At 48.2% G+C, this 13,652-nt stretch overlaps 1 protein-coding gene across 2 annotated transcripts; it reads right to left on the reverse strand.

Moving 5' to 3' along the window:
- Window positions 1-4,094: 4,094 nt before the first annotated feature.
- On the reverse strand, window positions 4,095-13,507 carry Swi5 (SWI5 homologous recombination repair protein). Of its 2 annotated transcripts, none has more exons than XM_038336682.2 (5): window positions 13,306-13,498; window positions 12,984-13,032; window positions 7,055-7,176; window positions 5,873-5,967; window positions 4,095-4,428 (listed from the first exon to the last, which is right to left on the reverse strand). In XM_038336682.2, exons 1-5 carry the CDS (start codon window positions 13,353-13,355, stop codon window positions 4,364-4,366), a joined length of 381 nt encoding a protein of 126 aa, XP_038192610.1. In that variant the 5' UTR covers window positions 13,356-13,498; the 3' UTR covers window positions 4,095-4,363. The 2 variants fall into 2 exon arrangements, with proteins under 2 accessions (XP_038192610.1, XP_038192609.1); XM_038336681.1 differs by lacking the exon at window positions 4,095-4,428 and adding an exon at window positions 4,450-5,697 and having other exon boundaries at window positions 13,306-13,507.
- Between the last annotated feature and the right edge of the window lie 145 nt (window positions 13,508-13,652).

Genomic DNA, 13,652 nt, shown 5'->3' on the forward strand with positions numbered 1-13,652 from the left:
TGCCTGAAGAGGGTGCCAAATCTCACTACAGATGGCTGTAGGAATTGAACTCGGGACCTCTGGAAGAGCAGCTAGTGCGCTTAACCACTGAGCTATTTCTGCAGCTCACACAAACAAACCTTTTAAAAACTTATAAAAGACAAAGCTCTGGGCCTCAAGATTTGGAATTCCTAAATACTGAACATCCAAATTGCAAAAGCATTTTTTTTTTTTTTTGATCTTTCGAGATAGTGTTTCTCTGTGTAACTGTCTTGGCTGTCCTGGAACTCACTCTGTAGACCAGGCTGGCCTCAAACCCACAGAGATCCGCCTGCCTCTGCCTCCAAAGTGCTGGGTTTAAAGGCGTGTGCCACCACCACCTGGGAGCATATTATTATTTTACGGTGTTAAAGATAAAACTCAGGTCTGTACAAGGAGGCAAATATTCTAAAACTAAGCTATACCCTTAGTCCCTCCTCTAGTTTGGTATTGGTTTGAGAAAGTCTCCCTTTGGATCCTTGGAGAGCCTGGAACTAACCAGACTAGGCTGGCTATGCCTGCCTCTACCTCCTGAATGCTGAGTTTATAGGCTTGTGCCACCACAGCTGGTCAAAGGCAGATGCAATTTCTAAGAAACCTAATAGAGGTATGTGGCTAAGATATTGGACATAAGGGTTCAGAGAGATCTGGATTCAAATTCCAGATTCTCCCTAGACAGTATGTTGGTGCATACCCACAGTTCCAGCATTTAAGAGGCAGAGGCAGGAGGATGAGTTCCAGGCCAGTCGGGCTACCTTCCCTGATGTGTTCCCCTATACAGCCAAGGATGTACCTAAATTTGTAGGTGTGAGCCATCATTTCTTCAAGAGAAGCCTGTCTGCTCTTGGGAGTCAGAACTTACCAGCTCTGGAGTCAGACAGCTGGGCTACTTGTTACAATCTAGTGCCTCAGGTGGCTCGGTTTGGGAATGGGACACGCTACTGAACCTTACTCCATTGTCAGGGCCAGAAAGATGCTACAGGTGAGCTGGAGAGATGGCTCAGAGGTTAGGAGCACTGACTGCTCTTCCAGAAGTCCTGAGTTCAAGGCTGGGTGGTGGTGGCTCACACCTTTAATCCCAGCACTCGGGAGGCAGACACAGGAGGATCTCTGTGAGTTTGAGACCAGCCTGGTTTACAAGAGCTAGTTCCAGGACAGGCTCCAAAGCTACAGAGAAACCCTGTCTCACAAAGTCCTGAGTTCAATTCCCAGCAACCACATGGTGTTATCTGTAATGAGATCTGGTGCCTTCTTCTGGCCTTCAGGGGCACAGGCCGACAGAACACTGTATATATAATAAATCTAAAAAAAAAAAAAAAAAAGATGTTGTAGGCAAGGTGCACAGATCCCACTGAGCCAGGTAGTGCAAAGTGCTGGCCATTACAGTTGTCTCGTCAGCCCGTGTCTGGTGGAACGGTTGGCTGGTAACTAATCTGGATGTGTGATTATCATCCCTCACCTCCTTTGTCCCTGTCCACATGCTGCCCAGCAGATAGCCATTAAGCACATCTCTGAGAGGACACTGCCCCCAAGAGGCTTGTGCCCGTCAATAGCACATGGCGGATCCCTTTTCACACTGAACAGCACCATGCCTGCAATGCCATAATGGACTAAGCTTTTGAGACTGTATGCAAGCAAGCTCAGAATTAAATGCTTTCTTAGAGTGTCTTTTCACAGAAGTGCATAGTAACTTAAGTCATAGGATTTCACATATATTTCCTATAGCCTGAAACTCAGACAGGCCTTCAAGTCACAGAGGTTTGCCTCTCTATGCTGGGATTAAAGGCATGCACCACCACCGCATGGCAACAGTCACATAATTAAAACATTAAAAAAAAAGGACTTGCCTTTTATTTGTATACATCTGTGTGGGAGCAGGAGTGGCTGTGAGCTGCTGGCTGTGTGCTAGGAACTAGTTTGAGATAGGGTTTTTACTATGCAGCCCTCTCTGTCCTGGAACTCGCTCATACTCGAGACCCACCTGCCTCTGCCTCCCGAGTGCTGGGATTAAAGCTGCCTGCTACCCGTCACAACTCAGGTTTTCCTAACGGCTGAGCCAGCTTTCCGGACATCTGTCTATTGTCTTTTTGAGACATGGTCTTGTACTGTAGCCTTTGTGGCCTAGGCTGGCTTGGAACTTTGGTACTATCCTCCCACAACTGCTTCCTTCCCAAGGGCTGCGATTACTTGCAGCTGGCCCTGTACCTACTTTTACCATGCTGAGCTATGGAGTACGTGGGTTCTGCTCAGGCAGGCAGTGAATACTTCAATGAAGGTATTTTTTCATTATAGAGGTCAAGCCAGTTGGCCATGGCTACACAGCTTCTAAAACAGAGCTAGGGTTGAAACCCAGGCCTCCTTCTTTACCCTACAGAGCTGGTTTAAATGTAATTGGCTCTTACAAGCTCACGGGAAGCAGCATTCTTAGATGTAGCTTTGTTGGAGTACGTGAGGCCTTGTAGAACAAAGTGTCACTGCAGGGGGCTGGCTTTGAGGTCTCGATGTTCAAGACAGTCAGTGAGACAGACCACTTCAGCTCCCTCTCCAGCACGGTCTGCCTGCACACTGCCACGTCAACATCATGACAATGGCTTAAACCTCTGAACTGTAAGCCACCCCATTAAGTGTTTTCTTTTATAAAAGTTGCCATAGTCATGGTGTCTCTTCACAGCAACAGAAGGCCTAAGACACCCATCCACCTCCATTTTTCTGTCTGCTCTCTGCCACTGCCTTCAGAGTGCTGGGATTAAAGGTGTGCAGTTAAGGCTGGGTTTTGTTTGGTTGGTTTTGGTTTTTCGAGACAGGGTTTCTCTGTAGCTTTGAAGCCTGTCCTGGAACTAGCTCTTGTAGACCAGGCTGGCCTCAAACTCAGAGATCTGCCTGCCTCTGCCTCCCAAGTGCTGGGATTAAAGAAGTGCATGACCACCGCCCAGCAAGACTGGGTTTTAGAGATCACACTTCCTTAACTACAGGTCCAGGTGTCCCCAGGCTTGGACATTCCTCCCTCGGGCCTTGTGAGAAGCAGTATCCAGCAGGGATGGGCAGCTGGAGTCAGAACTTGTGGCAAGCCTAAAGTGCAAGTCCCACTTTCGATAAGAAGAGGGTATTAGGTGCCCTGGAACTGAAGTTGTGAGCCACCATTTGCGTGCTGGGAACTAAACACAGGCGCTCTAAACAGGAGAACTGTCTACATGCAATGGGGACGGGAGAGCAGTATTCTACCCTCACCTGCCAGAGTCATACATGGGGACTGCAGTCCTCATTCTGAATATCAACTTACACGGGAAAAGTTCTTTTGTCAAAGTTGAATAAACATGTTAACTTTTTCCCCCTTTAGAATTGAGGTATAAACCAGGAGGCAGTAGTGGCACACGCCTTTAATCCCAGCACAAGGGAGGCAGAGACAGGTAGATCTCTGAGTCTGAGGTCAGCCTGGTCTACAGAGTGAGTTCCAGGACAGCCAGGGCTGTTAGAGAGAAGCCCTATCTTGAAAAAAGCAAACAAACAGAATTATTGTATTAATGTATATATGTGCACGGTGTAGGCATGTGTGCCATGATGCACAAGAGCTTTGTGAAAAAGTTTCTCCTTTTATCTTTATGGGGGTTCTAAGAATTAAAATCAGCCCATTATCAGCCATCTCTCCAGCCTCATGATGGTCAAAATTTATAATTTAACAATGTTGTCATTTCTGTTTGTCTGAATGTCTGGATGTCCTGGAACTCACTCTGTAGACCAGGCTGGCCTCAAACTCACAGAGATTTGCCTACCCCTTCCTCCCGAGTGCTGGGATTTAAAGACGTGCACCACTAAACCTGGATAAATAAATGCTGTCATTTCTTCTAAGTCTAACCTGTTTCTTCTCAACCCAGAAAAGTAACATCACAAAGCACGATCTTGGACTTTGCTATTGTGTGAACCTGGACAAGCCACCTGCCTCTCTGAGGTCAACGGGACAGCACTAAAAATTCTCAAGGATATAGAGACAAGAGCTATGAGACCGGGCAGGAGTGAGCTGTTGTGGTCCATGACGGATGTGACTAGGACTGGTAGAAGAACGGGACCAGAACCACACAGAGACTGCTCATGTTTATTAGCAGAAGGGAGAACCCCACACATCCATTCACAAGAACACTAAGAACCTTAGAGCTGACGATACCCACTCCTCCCAACACCCTCCTTCTCTAAGCCCCACCCTAAACTCAGTTTGGACCCGTTAGAATATTTTGGGCCTTTAGCGTCTTTTATCTGGAAACCATATGCATGTACTGTCTGGACTATCTATTTTTCATGTCTCCATCCACCTGTCCCTGTGAGTTGTAGACAAAAATCTGCAAGACTCTCCTCAGTCACTCAGTTCTAGATCAAAATCTGGATATAACTCCTTGGTGGTGACACCGCGGGTCAGAGCTGAAAGAAAGGAAGGAAGAATTACTATCCAGTGGAGAAGGTCAAAACCCAAAAACTAAGGCTACTGTCCTAACTGCCCAGACCACCACCTCTGGGACCCAGATTCATACCTTACCCAAATGGCAAAGACAATCTTCCTGTTTCTCTTTCCAAGCCTTGCCCCTGGGGGCTTGGTCTGTCTACACCACATCAACCAAGTATTTCAGCATGGCCTGCAGCCTGTGTGACCCTACTCTTGCTGCTCTGCCTAAGAGACTCCGCCTCCCTTTCTCCACAGGTAAGCTCTCCTCAGAGGCCTCCTCTGAGCACCTCATCATGCGCCCTGCTGCCACCTTCTGCAGACCTCAGTCTTTCATCTCCCCAGTTTCCTTCACAGAACTTAACATGGCCGCATTTCTGCTCAGCTACTGACTGGTCATTCTGCCCACTCCAAACACTAAAACCTAAGGCACGTGTTTCACCACCATCAGCATCTTCGAGTGCCTGGTACACAGTAGATGCTCAGTAAATATTCACTGGAAAAACCCACAAAAGTGATAGGACCCTGGCTCCAGGCCCTTGGACCTAGGGGTGACAGGTCTCCATCTGACTTCTAACAAGAACACTTTTATGGCTGTTGTGATCAGGTCTCACCATGGAACTCAGGCTAGTCTTCACCTTATGATCCTCCTGCCTCAGCCTCCAGGATTTCAGGTGTGCTCTACCACATCTGGCGACCCCTCCTCTCTTTAGCTGTGATCACTGCTCTTTGAGACACTTTCATTTCTGTCCTATTTTCTTCTCCCTCGGGAGGACTCATTCTTAGAGACATGATTCCTCTCTGCTGTGAACCTAGGTTCCTCTGGTCTATGGAATCTTGGATGCCAACAGGGATTTCTGTAACAAGCACTAAAACTCAGGCATCAGCTGGGCAACAACACCGCTCTAAACCCTACCTCACTGGCTGCAGAATATCAAGGTGCACCACTCTAGGTCAGTGGACAGGGCTAGATAAGGCTACCTACACAGTATCTTACCCCAAACCAGCTCAACTTACATGCCAGGCAGGCTGCTCGTCAGCAAGATTTAGTTGGAGAAAGAGCTAAATCCCACTGTACATCATAAAGAGCTGCCCTGGTCCCTTGCTCCATTTAAGCAAGCCGGCCATCAGAAGTATCCATGTTATCTCAAGGTCTCTGCACGCCGTGGAGATCAGGGACCTTAGTCTAGTCTTGCAGGTGGTTAAGTCCTGTTCAGACTTGCTCCTAAGTAGGCCCTGTGCTTGAGATTCTGGGGACGAAAGCAAAAACTGCACACCTGCTTTGCTGGGTCCCAGGGGAGCGGAGGCTGATGAGAAGAAGGGCTGGTGTATTGCAGGAGCAGGGTAGCTGACAGGAGTGGAATGGCCAGCAAGTTAGGGGACCCTGGGAGGGGAGGAGCCACCTTCCCACCCCTTGAGACTCACCCAGCTTTCCCAGAAGCATCTGTGCCACATCCTTGATGTCATTGTATTCATGGAGGAGAGCGATATGGTCCTCCAGTTCAATCACACAGTAGCCTCTAGGGAAGAGCAATGGAGAACGAGCACCATTAGGTAAGCTGATGAGGGTCGTAGTGAGGCATTTAACAAATATTCACTATAGTCCTATTAGGTGCTAGGCCTTGGTGACAGCGATGACAGGATGGATCCTGTTCTCCTGAAGCTTGTAATGGGCAGGGGGTCTACTCATCCTCATCGCTAGCAAACTTGTCTGGTCCCTTAAAGGAGGAGTTTCCAGACACATAGTCACTGTGTGATCCTGGCCACAGAGAAGCACATAATCTGGGTCACCAGGCAGATTCCCGCGTGTGAAATATACATCCCCGTGCATCTTAGCCTCTGCTCTGAGGCTGGTGTGAGGAGCATGGGGAAGCCCAGGGGTTGTAGAGAGCCAGTTTCTCCTAGATGCTGAAACTCCACACTGAAAGGGCCCATGGCTGTCAGCAGTGCCTAGACTATACCAGAGTGAGAGACCAGAACAGCCACTGCTTCCACTTTCATCAGCTTTCTAGACCCTGGTTCTAGGCTTGTCCTAACCTGCAAAGATATTCAGAATCCTATGGCAAAATCTTTTGTATGTCAAGCTAGTGTAGCTGGGTTTGTTACTAGGCACTAATTAAAAGGATGTTTGTGTGTGGCTTGGGATCAATCCCAAGGCTTTATGTACAACAGGTGAACACTCCGCCACAGAGCTCCATCCCTTGCTCTGTTTTCCTGCACAGCGATGGAACCCAGGGCTTTATGCTCCCACACTGGGGAGGCAACAAGACTTGCTCAGAAAACTAGATATAGGCCGGGCAGTGGTGGCGTATGCCTTTAATCCCAGTACACGGGAGGCAGAGGCAGGCAGACTCTGTGAGTTCAAGGCCAGCCTGGTCTACAAAAGCTAGTTCTAGGACAGGCTCCAAAGCTACAGAGAAACCCTGTTTCAAAAAAAATTAACCTCCCCCCACAAAAAAAACCCCGAACTAGATATTGTTGCCCATACCTATAATCACACACTAAGAGGAGACAAGAGGATCAGTTCAAAGTTAACAGTTACAAAGCAAGTTTAAGGCCAGCCTGGGATACCAGAGGGTCTCAGAAAACAAAATTACAGAGACTTACTCTTTTACTAACTGGGAAATCTCCTTGTCCAGCATGTCCTGTTTCTCCTTCAGTTTCTGAATGTCAGCTTTCAAAGACTCCTCACTGCTGTCATCAGGCAGCTCAGTCCTGGGAAACAGACGCTGAGTGGCAGAAAAAAAAAAGTCTTCAGCTGGACTGCTCTGGACCCCACAGATCAGAGCCTATGCGATGCCTCTTGATAGTCACTCCTTATTTCTGCTTGGTAATAGACCCCTGCCCTCAAATGCCACGTATTTCTCAGCTTTCCTTGGAACTAGGTGTGGCCCAAGTTATGACAAGGATTATGTGATAGGTTTATGGCGAGTGGAAATGCCATCAGAAATGACACGTGCAACATATGAGGGCTGTCTCTCCAGGGAGAGAACATGCTTAACCCTGGCCTTTCTCTGCCTGAAATGCTGACATAATGCTGGAGTAGACCAGTAATCTCAGCCTCGTGGAGGCGGAAGCAAGGCGCAGGACGGAGTCTATGATGGCGGTTATTTGGCATTTTCTTCCTGACCAATCCCAACCCTTAGCCGCTGGCCACTTTGGCCTGTAGTCGGAGCCCAGATCTGCAATGTCACTGGATTTGTAGTCTCATTGGACAACAAGCTCTTTCCCTGAGGCTTCATCTTTGCCCTCTTGGACTGAGCCTATAAAGCAGTGGTTCTCAACCTGTGACTCACGACCCCTCAAAGGCCATGTACTACATATCTTGCATATCAGATATTTACATTATGATTTGTAACAGTAGCAAAATTAGTTATGAAGTAGCAAAAAAAAAAATTATGGATGGGGTCACCACAACATGAGGAACTGTAGGGCCGTGGCGTTAGGAAGGATGAGGACCACTGTTGCAAAGGCTGGCATCTGGTGTCAGCTTATCTTCAGGAAGTCTATGCTGGAAGACCTGCCTAGCAAGAAAATAGAGGAAGCTGTGGTTCCTGTTCTTAGGTCTCTGGCTGTGATCAGTCACTCTGCAATTATGACTGAGCACTGTCTGCCAGCACTGGCAGGAGCCCCAGGAAGACATTCATCCAGGCCCCTGTATTCAGAGGACACACAAACCAAAGAGAAGGACCTGCAAGGTGACTCAGCTGGTTAGACCACTTGCTCTGTAATCCTGACAACCTTGAGTCTGATACGCAAACCCTGGAAGAGAACCGACTCCTCAGAACTGCCCTTTGACCTACACACCAGCACACTACATTCAAAGTTTCAAAAGGGCCACTGAGATGGCTCAGCAAGTAAAGGTGTTTGCTGTCACACCGAAGAGACACGAGTCCTACTCCTAGAGTCCCAGGGCAGAATCAATGACTCCTTCCAGTTGTCCTCTGACTCCCACTTGCATACCAGAGTACAGTGGACCCTTTCCTACAGTTCCTCATGCTGTGGTGACCTCCCAACCACAGTTATTTTGTTGCTACTTCATAACTAATTTTGTTACTGTTACATGACCCTGTGAAAAGGTCATTCAAATCACAAAGGGATCACTGTTATTGTGAGTACCTCCTGATCCAAATTTAAAAAAATGTAATTTTATTTACTTTTTTTATTTTACAAAAAGGTGGGGTGTCTCACTTTGTAGCTCTAGCAGGCTTGTAACTCAGTATGTAGACCAGTCTACCTCCAACTCAAAGATACATCTGCCTCTTGCCTGCAGAGCGCTGGCATTGAAGGCATGTGCCACCACACCTAGCAGAAATAAATGTAATTTTTTTTCTATAGGTCTGGAATGATGGTTAAAAGCACTTGCTGCTCTTGCAGAGGATCTGGGTTGGGTTCCTAGTACCCACATAGGATTCACCTGTGCCAGGAGGTCATTGCTTCTGACATCTAGGCTCCAGGAATGTACATGGTACACATATGTAAGCAAACACTCATGAACATAAAACTTTATTTATTTATTCATTTTTGTTTTTCCGAGACAGGGTTTCTCTGTAGCTTTGGAGCCTGTCCTGGAACTAGCTCTTTTAGCCCAGGCTGGTCTCAAACTCACAGAGATCCGCCTGCCTCTGTTTCCCGAGTGCTGGGATTAGAGGAGTGCGCCACCACCGCCCGGCTTGAACATAAAACTTAAAAACCTTATTTTTAATTATTAAATGAGTATCTTTTTTTTGAGACAGGGTTTCTCTGTGTAGTCTTGGCTGTCCTGGAACTTGCTCTGTAGACCAGGCTGGCCTTGAACTCAGAGATCTGCCTGCCTCTGCCTCCCTAGTGCTGGGATTAAAGGCGTGCGCCACCACCGCCCAGCTCTCATTTTTAATTATGTGTCTGTGCATGAGAGCAGGTGCCTGTGGAGGCCAGAGGCAGTGTCTTCCTGCAGTTGGAGTTCCAGGAGGTTGAGGGGCACCTGATGCTGACGTGGGTGCTGGGAACTGAACTCAGGTCCTCTCAAGAGCAGTCACCTCCTAACCAACGAGCTGTCTGGGTCTCCATGTCCAGTCTTCCCGAGACAGGGCCGCTGACTCTACAGCTCACTATTTGGCCCGACAGCTGGCCAGCAAGTCCTAGGGTGGTTGCTGTCTCTACCTCAGTGCTGGGATTACATTATGTTTGTGCTTCTGCACCCAGTTTTCACATGGGTGCTACTGAGTTTATGTGGGTCCTTTCAGGGCAAGCACTTTACCCACAGAGCTATCTTTCCAACCAAAGCTGACATTTTAATTCTTTCCTCATCACCTGACATGCTGTACGTTCCATGATTACGTCCACACCACTGTTATCCTGGTGCATTCCAAGCAGACAAGGACTTTGTGTGCTTGTCCACTGCTGACACCACAAGGCCCACAGTAGTAGTTTGGTACATAGTAGACAATATTCATTACACGAAAGACCCAACAACTAATCAACTAATTATAAGTCTAAAAAGAGCTTTGAAGAACAATGTGCTAAGGAAGCGTCTAGAATTGAGAAACAGAAGTGGGGAATAAGGTTTTTGGAAGAAGCTGAACTTCAAAGGGTAAGTGGGTGTTGGCTTGGCCAACAGCTCTAATAAAAGGTTAGCCGGGTTAGTCTAGTGAGTTCTCCCCAGGTATTGTTGGATCCTTAGCTTCATCATAGAAAAGAATAAAATAAAATACATTTCTTTTCCATTTTTGGTTTTTCAAAACAGGTTTCCTCTGTCAAACAGTCCTGGCTGCCCTGGAATTCACTTTGTAGACTAGGGAACTCACCAAGATCCTCCTGCCTCTGCTTCCCAAGTGCTGGGATTAAAAGTGTGCACCACCACCGCCCCGCTTGCAAAAATACATTCTTAACAGATTTAAGAACAGGAGTTAAAGGCATCTGGAGAAAGAATGAGACAAACTCAAGTAAGGGTGTGGGCTTCCAAAGAAGACTTGAATTTGTAGACAGGTTCTTACTACATAGCCCTGGCTGTCTATGCAGACCAGGCTGGTTTCCAACTGCACTGAAATTCACCCGCCTCAGCCTCCCAATACCAGTACCTGGTATTAAAGCACAAGCACCACCACTCCTAGCCACATTTCATTGTCTAGGCACACACAGGTGACTTCTGAAATTATTCCAAGGTTTGCTAAGGCATTTTAAGGTGACGACATGGTCCCATGGTTCCTGAAACCTGCCTGACAGGTTTACGGTGGATCATTAGACTCTTAGAAAATTAGAATCGCATCATCTCCACTGTAAACACTGTCTCCTAAGACTCCTGGAAAACTTCTGGGTGAGGAGAGATGCCCTATCCAAGGCCCGGCCTTCAGTCTGGCCTACTGACATCTTACCACCCCTATTCAGAAATTTTTCTCCCTAAAAGAATTATCAGGGCCAGTGAAATGGTTTAGCTGGTAAAAGTACTTGGTGACAAGTTCGAGGACCTGAGTTGGTTCCCTGGTGGACACAGTGTGGAACGGAAGAACCAACCCTCAAAAGTTGTTCTTTGACCCCTACACGTACTCTGTGACATTCAAGAGCCCACCATAAACCTAAACTCATTTTTGGGCCTTTTTTTTTTTTTTTTTTTTTTTGAGACAGGGTTTCTTTGTAGCTTTGGAGCCTGTCCTGGAACTAGCTCTTGTAGACCTTGAACTCACGAAGATCCGCCTGCCTCTGCCTCCACCACCCGACCTAAACTCATTTTTAAATGTAATTTTAAATTATTAAAAAAAAAAAAAGCCAGGCGTGGTGGCATAAGCCTTTAATTTTGGTACCAGGAGACTGAGGCAGGTAGCTATCTGTGAGTTCAAGTCCAGCCTTGTCTGCAGTCAGGGGCACATAAAAACACTGTCTCAAAAAAAAAAGTTTAAAAAGGAAATAGTCTTTATATTGGCAATATTCACAGCAAATATTGCGCTGGAATCCCAAATTCTAAAATCAGGGTTCTTTCTCTTTTTGTTTTGTTTCATTTTTCAAGATAGGGCTCCCTTGTGTAGCCCTGGCTGTCCTGGAACTCACTCTGTAGACCATGCTTGCTCGAACTCACAGAGATCAGCCCACATCTGCTTCCCCAATGCTGGGATTAAAGGCCTGAACCACCACCATCCTGCTTAAAGTGCTTTTTTTCTCCCTATGTCCCCATAATTTTCCCTGGCATTTTATCCTGACTCCCCAGCATTTGGGAGTTGCTGAGGCAGGAGGATGATGAAAAGTATTTGTCAGTCTGGGCTACAAAGTGAGACCATGCAGGGCATCCTTGAATACAGAATGGGTTTGGGACCTGCTTGTGACATATGAGACTGTGAAGAACCAGCCTGCTTCCACCTTCGGCTTAAAAGCCATCTCATTACTAAATAAAAGGGGAAAAAAGCTGTTGGGACAGGAGAGATGGCTCAGGGGTTAAGAGCACTGGCTGCTCTTCCAGAGGTCAATTCCCAGCAACCACATGGTAGCTCACAACCACCTAGAATGAGATCTGGTGCCCTCTTCTGGCATGCAGGCACACATGCAGGCAGAATACTGCATATAAGAGAGAGATTGTTTATAACTATCTTGAACCCTACCTTTGTTCAGAAAGTTATACGACCACCTATGACTGCCGTCTTTTTTTTATATATATATTTTATTTATTTATTATGTATACAATATTCTGTCTGTATATATGCCTGCAGGCCAGAAGAGGGCACCAGACCCCACTACAGATGGTTGTGAGCCACCATGCGGTTGCTGGGAATTGAACTCAGGACCAATGGAAGAGCAGGCAATGCTCTTAACCTCTGAGCCATCTCTCCAGCCCTATGACTGCCTTCTTATGCCCACCTTGCAAGCATGTCTATGTTTCAGGAGCCCATGCAGGACTAACTTGTTATGCTTCTGTTCTGCTCCTATAACCCTGCCTATTTTGCTACCCAAGTCCCCATTTGGAAACCCCCTACCCGAGTTGTAAAGGCCTTGTCTTCCTCACATCCGCGGCTGACCTCTCGAACCCCGCTTTAGGGGGAGGCAGCCTGTGTACACGGATAGCAAAGCTTGTTTTAATTAACTTGCCATGATGATTTGGGTCGGTGGTTGTTCTCCATCCACCTTGGGGATTAATGACTGTATTACAAAAAGCATAAAGAACAAAAGGAGCTACTCAAAAGAAGTAACCCATGATTCATCGAAGAGAGTGCTTGAAGAGTCTATCTTTGGGGATGAGATGAGGGACGCTGAGAAGGAGCTTGCTCTACTGGTCGTTTAGGGCGTGGCCAGCATCAAGAGCGATTCCCTGACTGGGAAATTGCTTGCAGGACTGAAGGCGGGGTGGGGTGAGGGGGACAAAGCTGCGAGCAGGAGGCGGCTGGAGAAGCGTAGGCATCGGACAGGTAGGAGTGGAAGCTGAGGACCCCGTTTCAGAGGAAGGGAAGGTGGGACCAGGAAAGGACCAATGCCTCAGAACAGCTTGGCGGCGGGAGGCTCGGGAGGGGGGAGATGAGCGGGCAGGTGTCGGGATGCAGAGGGGCAGAGGACGGGCTGGGGCTGACATACTCACCGGCGATCGGAAGGGCCCATAGCAATTTCGGCCAAGTCCTGAATCAATCCTGGGGAGAAACCCAAAGAAAGGACTGATGAGGTGGGGTCACCGAGGGGGCGCGGGAGCCGCAGAGGGGAGGAGGCTGGACCGCGGTCCAGCTGCAGGGCATTACCCTGAGCTACCCGGGATGGGGCAGGGCACTTTGAGGTCGGGGTGCGCATGGTGAGAAGGGAACTGTGAGGAGAAAGGGCTGTGAAGGGCCTGATGAGGGGAAGTCTGGGATTAGGCGTGAGAGTCGGGAAAAGGCTGGGAAATGAAGCGCTGCGCGCTCCTCGCCCACCTCCTGAGCCCCGAGGTCCGAGGTACCCTTATCGGGGTCGTCTGATGCATAGAAGGGTCCAGGGTTGGGGTTTAAAAGGCTGCCGCAGCGCCTTCAGGTAACCAGAAATGAGCGATGGAGACCACCAAGCGACGACCGTCAAGCTGCGCGCGCACCAAGCTAGGGCGGTTCCGCCCCTCCTTCCGATAGGCGGCCGAACGGGGTCGTGGCTGCGCGCGCAGCTTTCCCCGTGCACTCCACCGGTTGCTCCCGCCTCGCGGCAGTGTGGCCACGCCTCCCTGCCATTCATCGTTCTCGTCAACCAATAGGCTTGGAGAGGGCAGGCCACGCTGCGTTTCCCAGAGGCC

This window comes from Arvicola amphibius, chromosome 7 (genome assembly GCF_903992535.2).
Source record: "Arvicola amphibius chromosome 7, mArvAmp1.2, whole genome shotgun sequence".
Lineage (NCBI taxonomy): Eukaryota > Metazoa > Chordata > Mammalia > Rodentia > Cricetidae > Arvicola > Arvicola amphibius.

Coding starts and splice junctions, on each gene's coding strand:
- Swi5 (XM_038336681.1), bottom strand. CDS start 13,355: ATGCATCAGACGACCCCGATAAGGGTACCTCGGACCTCGGGGCTCAGG. Junction 7,177..12,983: donor ATGGGCCCTTCCGATCGCCG/GTGAGTATGTCA, acceptor TCTGCCACTCAG/CGTCTGTTTCCCAGGACTGA. Junction 5,698..5,872: donor GATGCTTCTGGGAAAGCTGG/GTGAGTCTCAAG, acceptor TTTCGTCCCCAG/AATCTCAAGCACAGGGCCTA.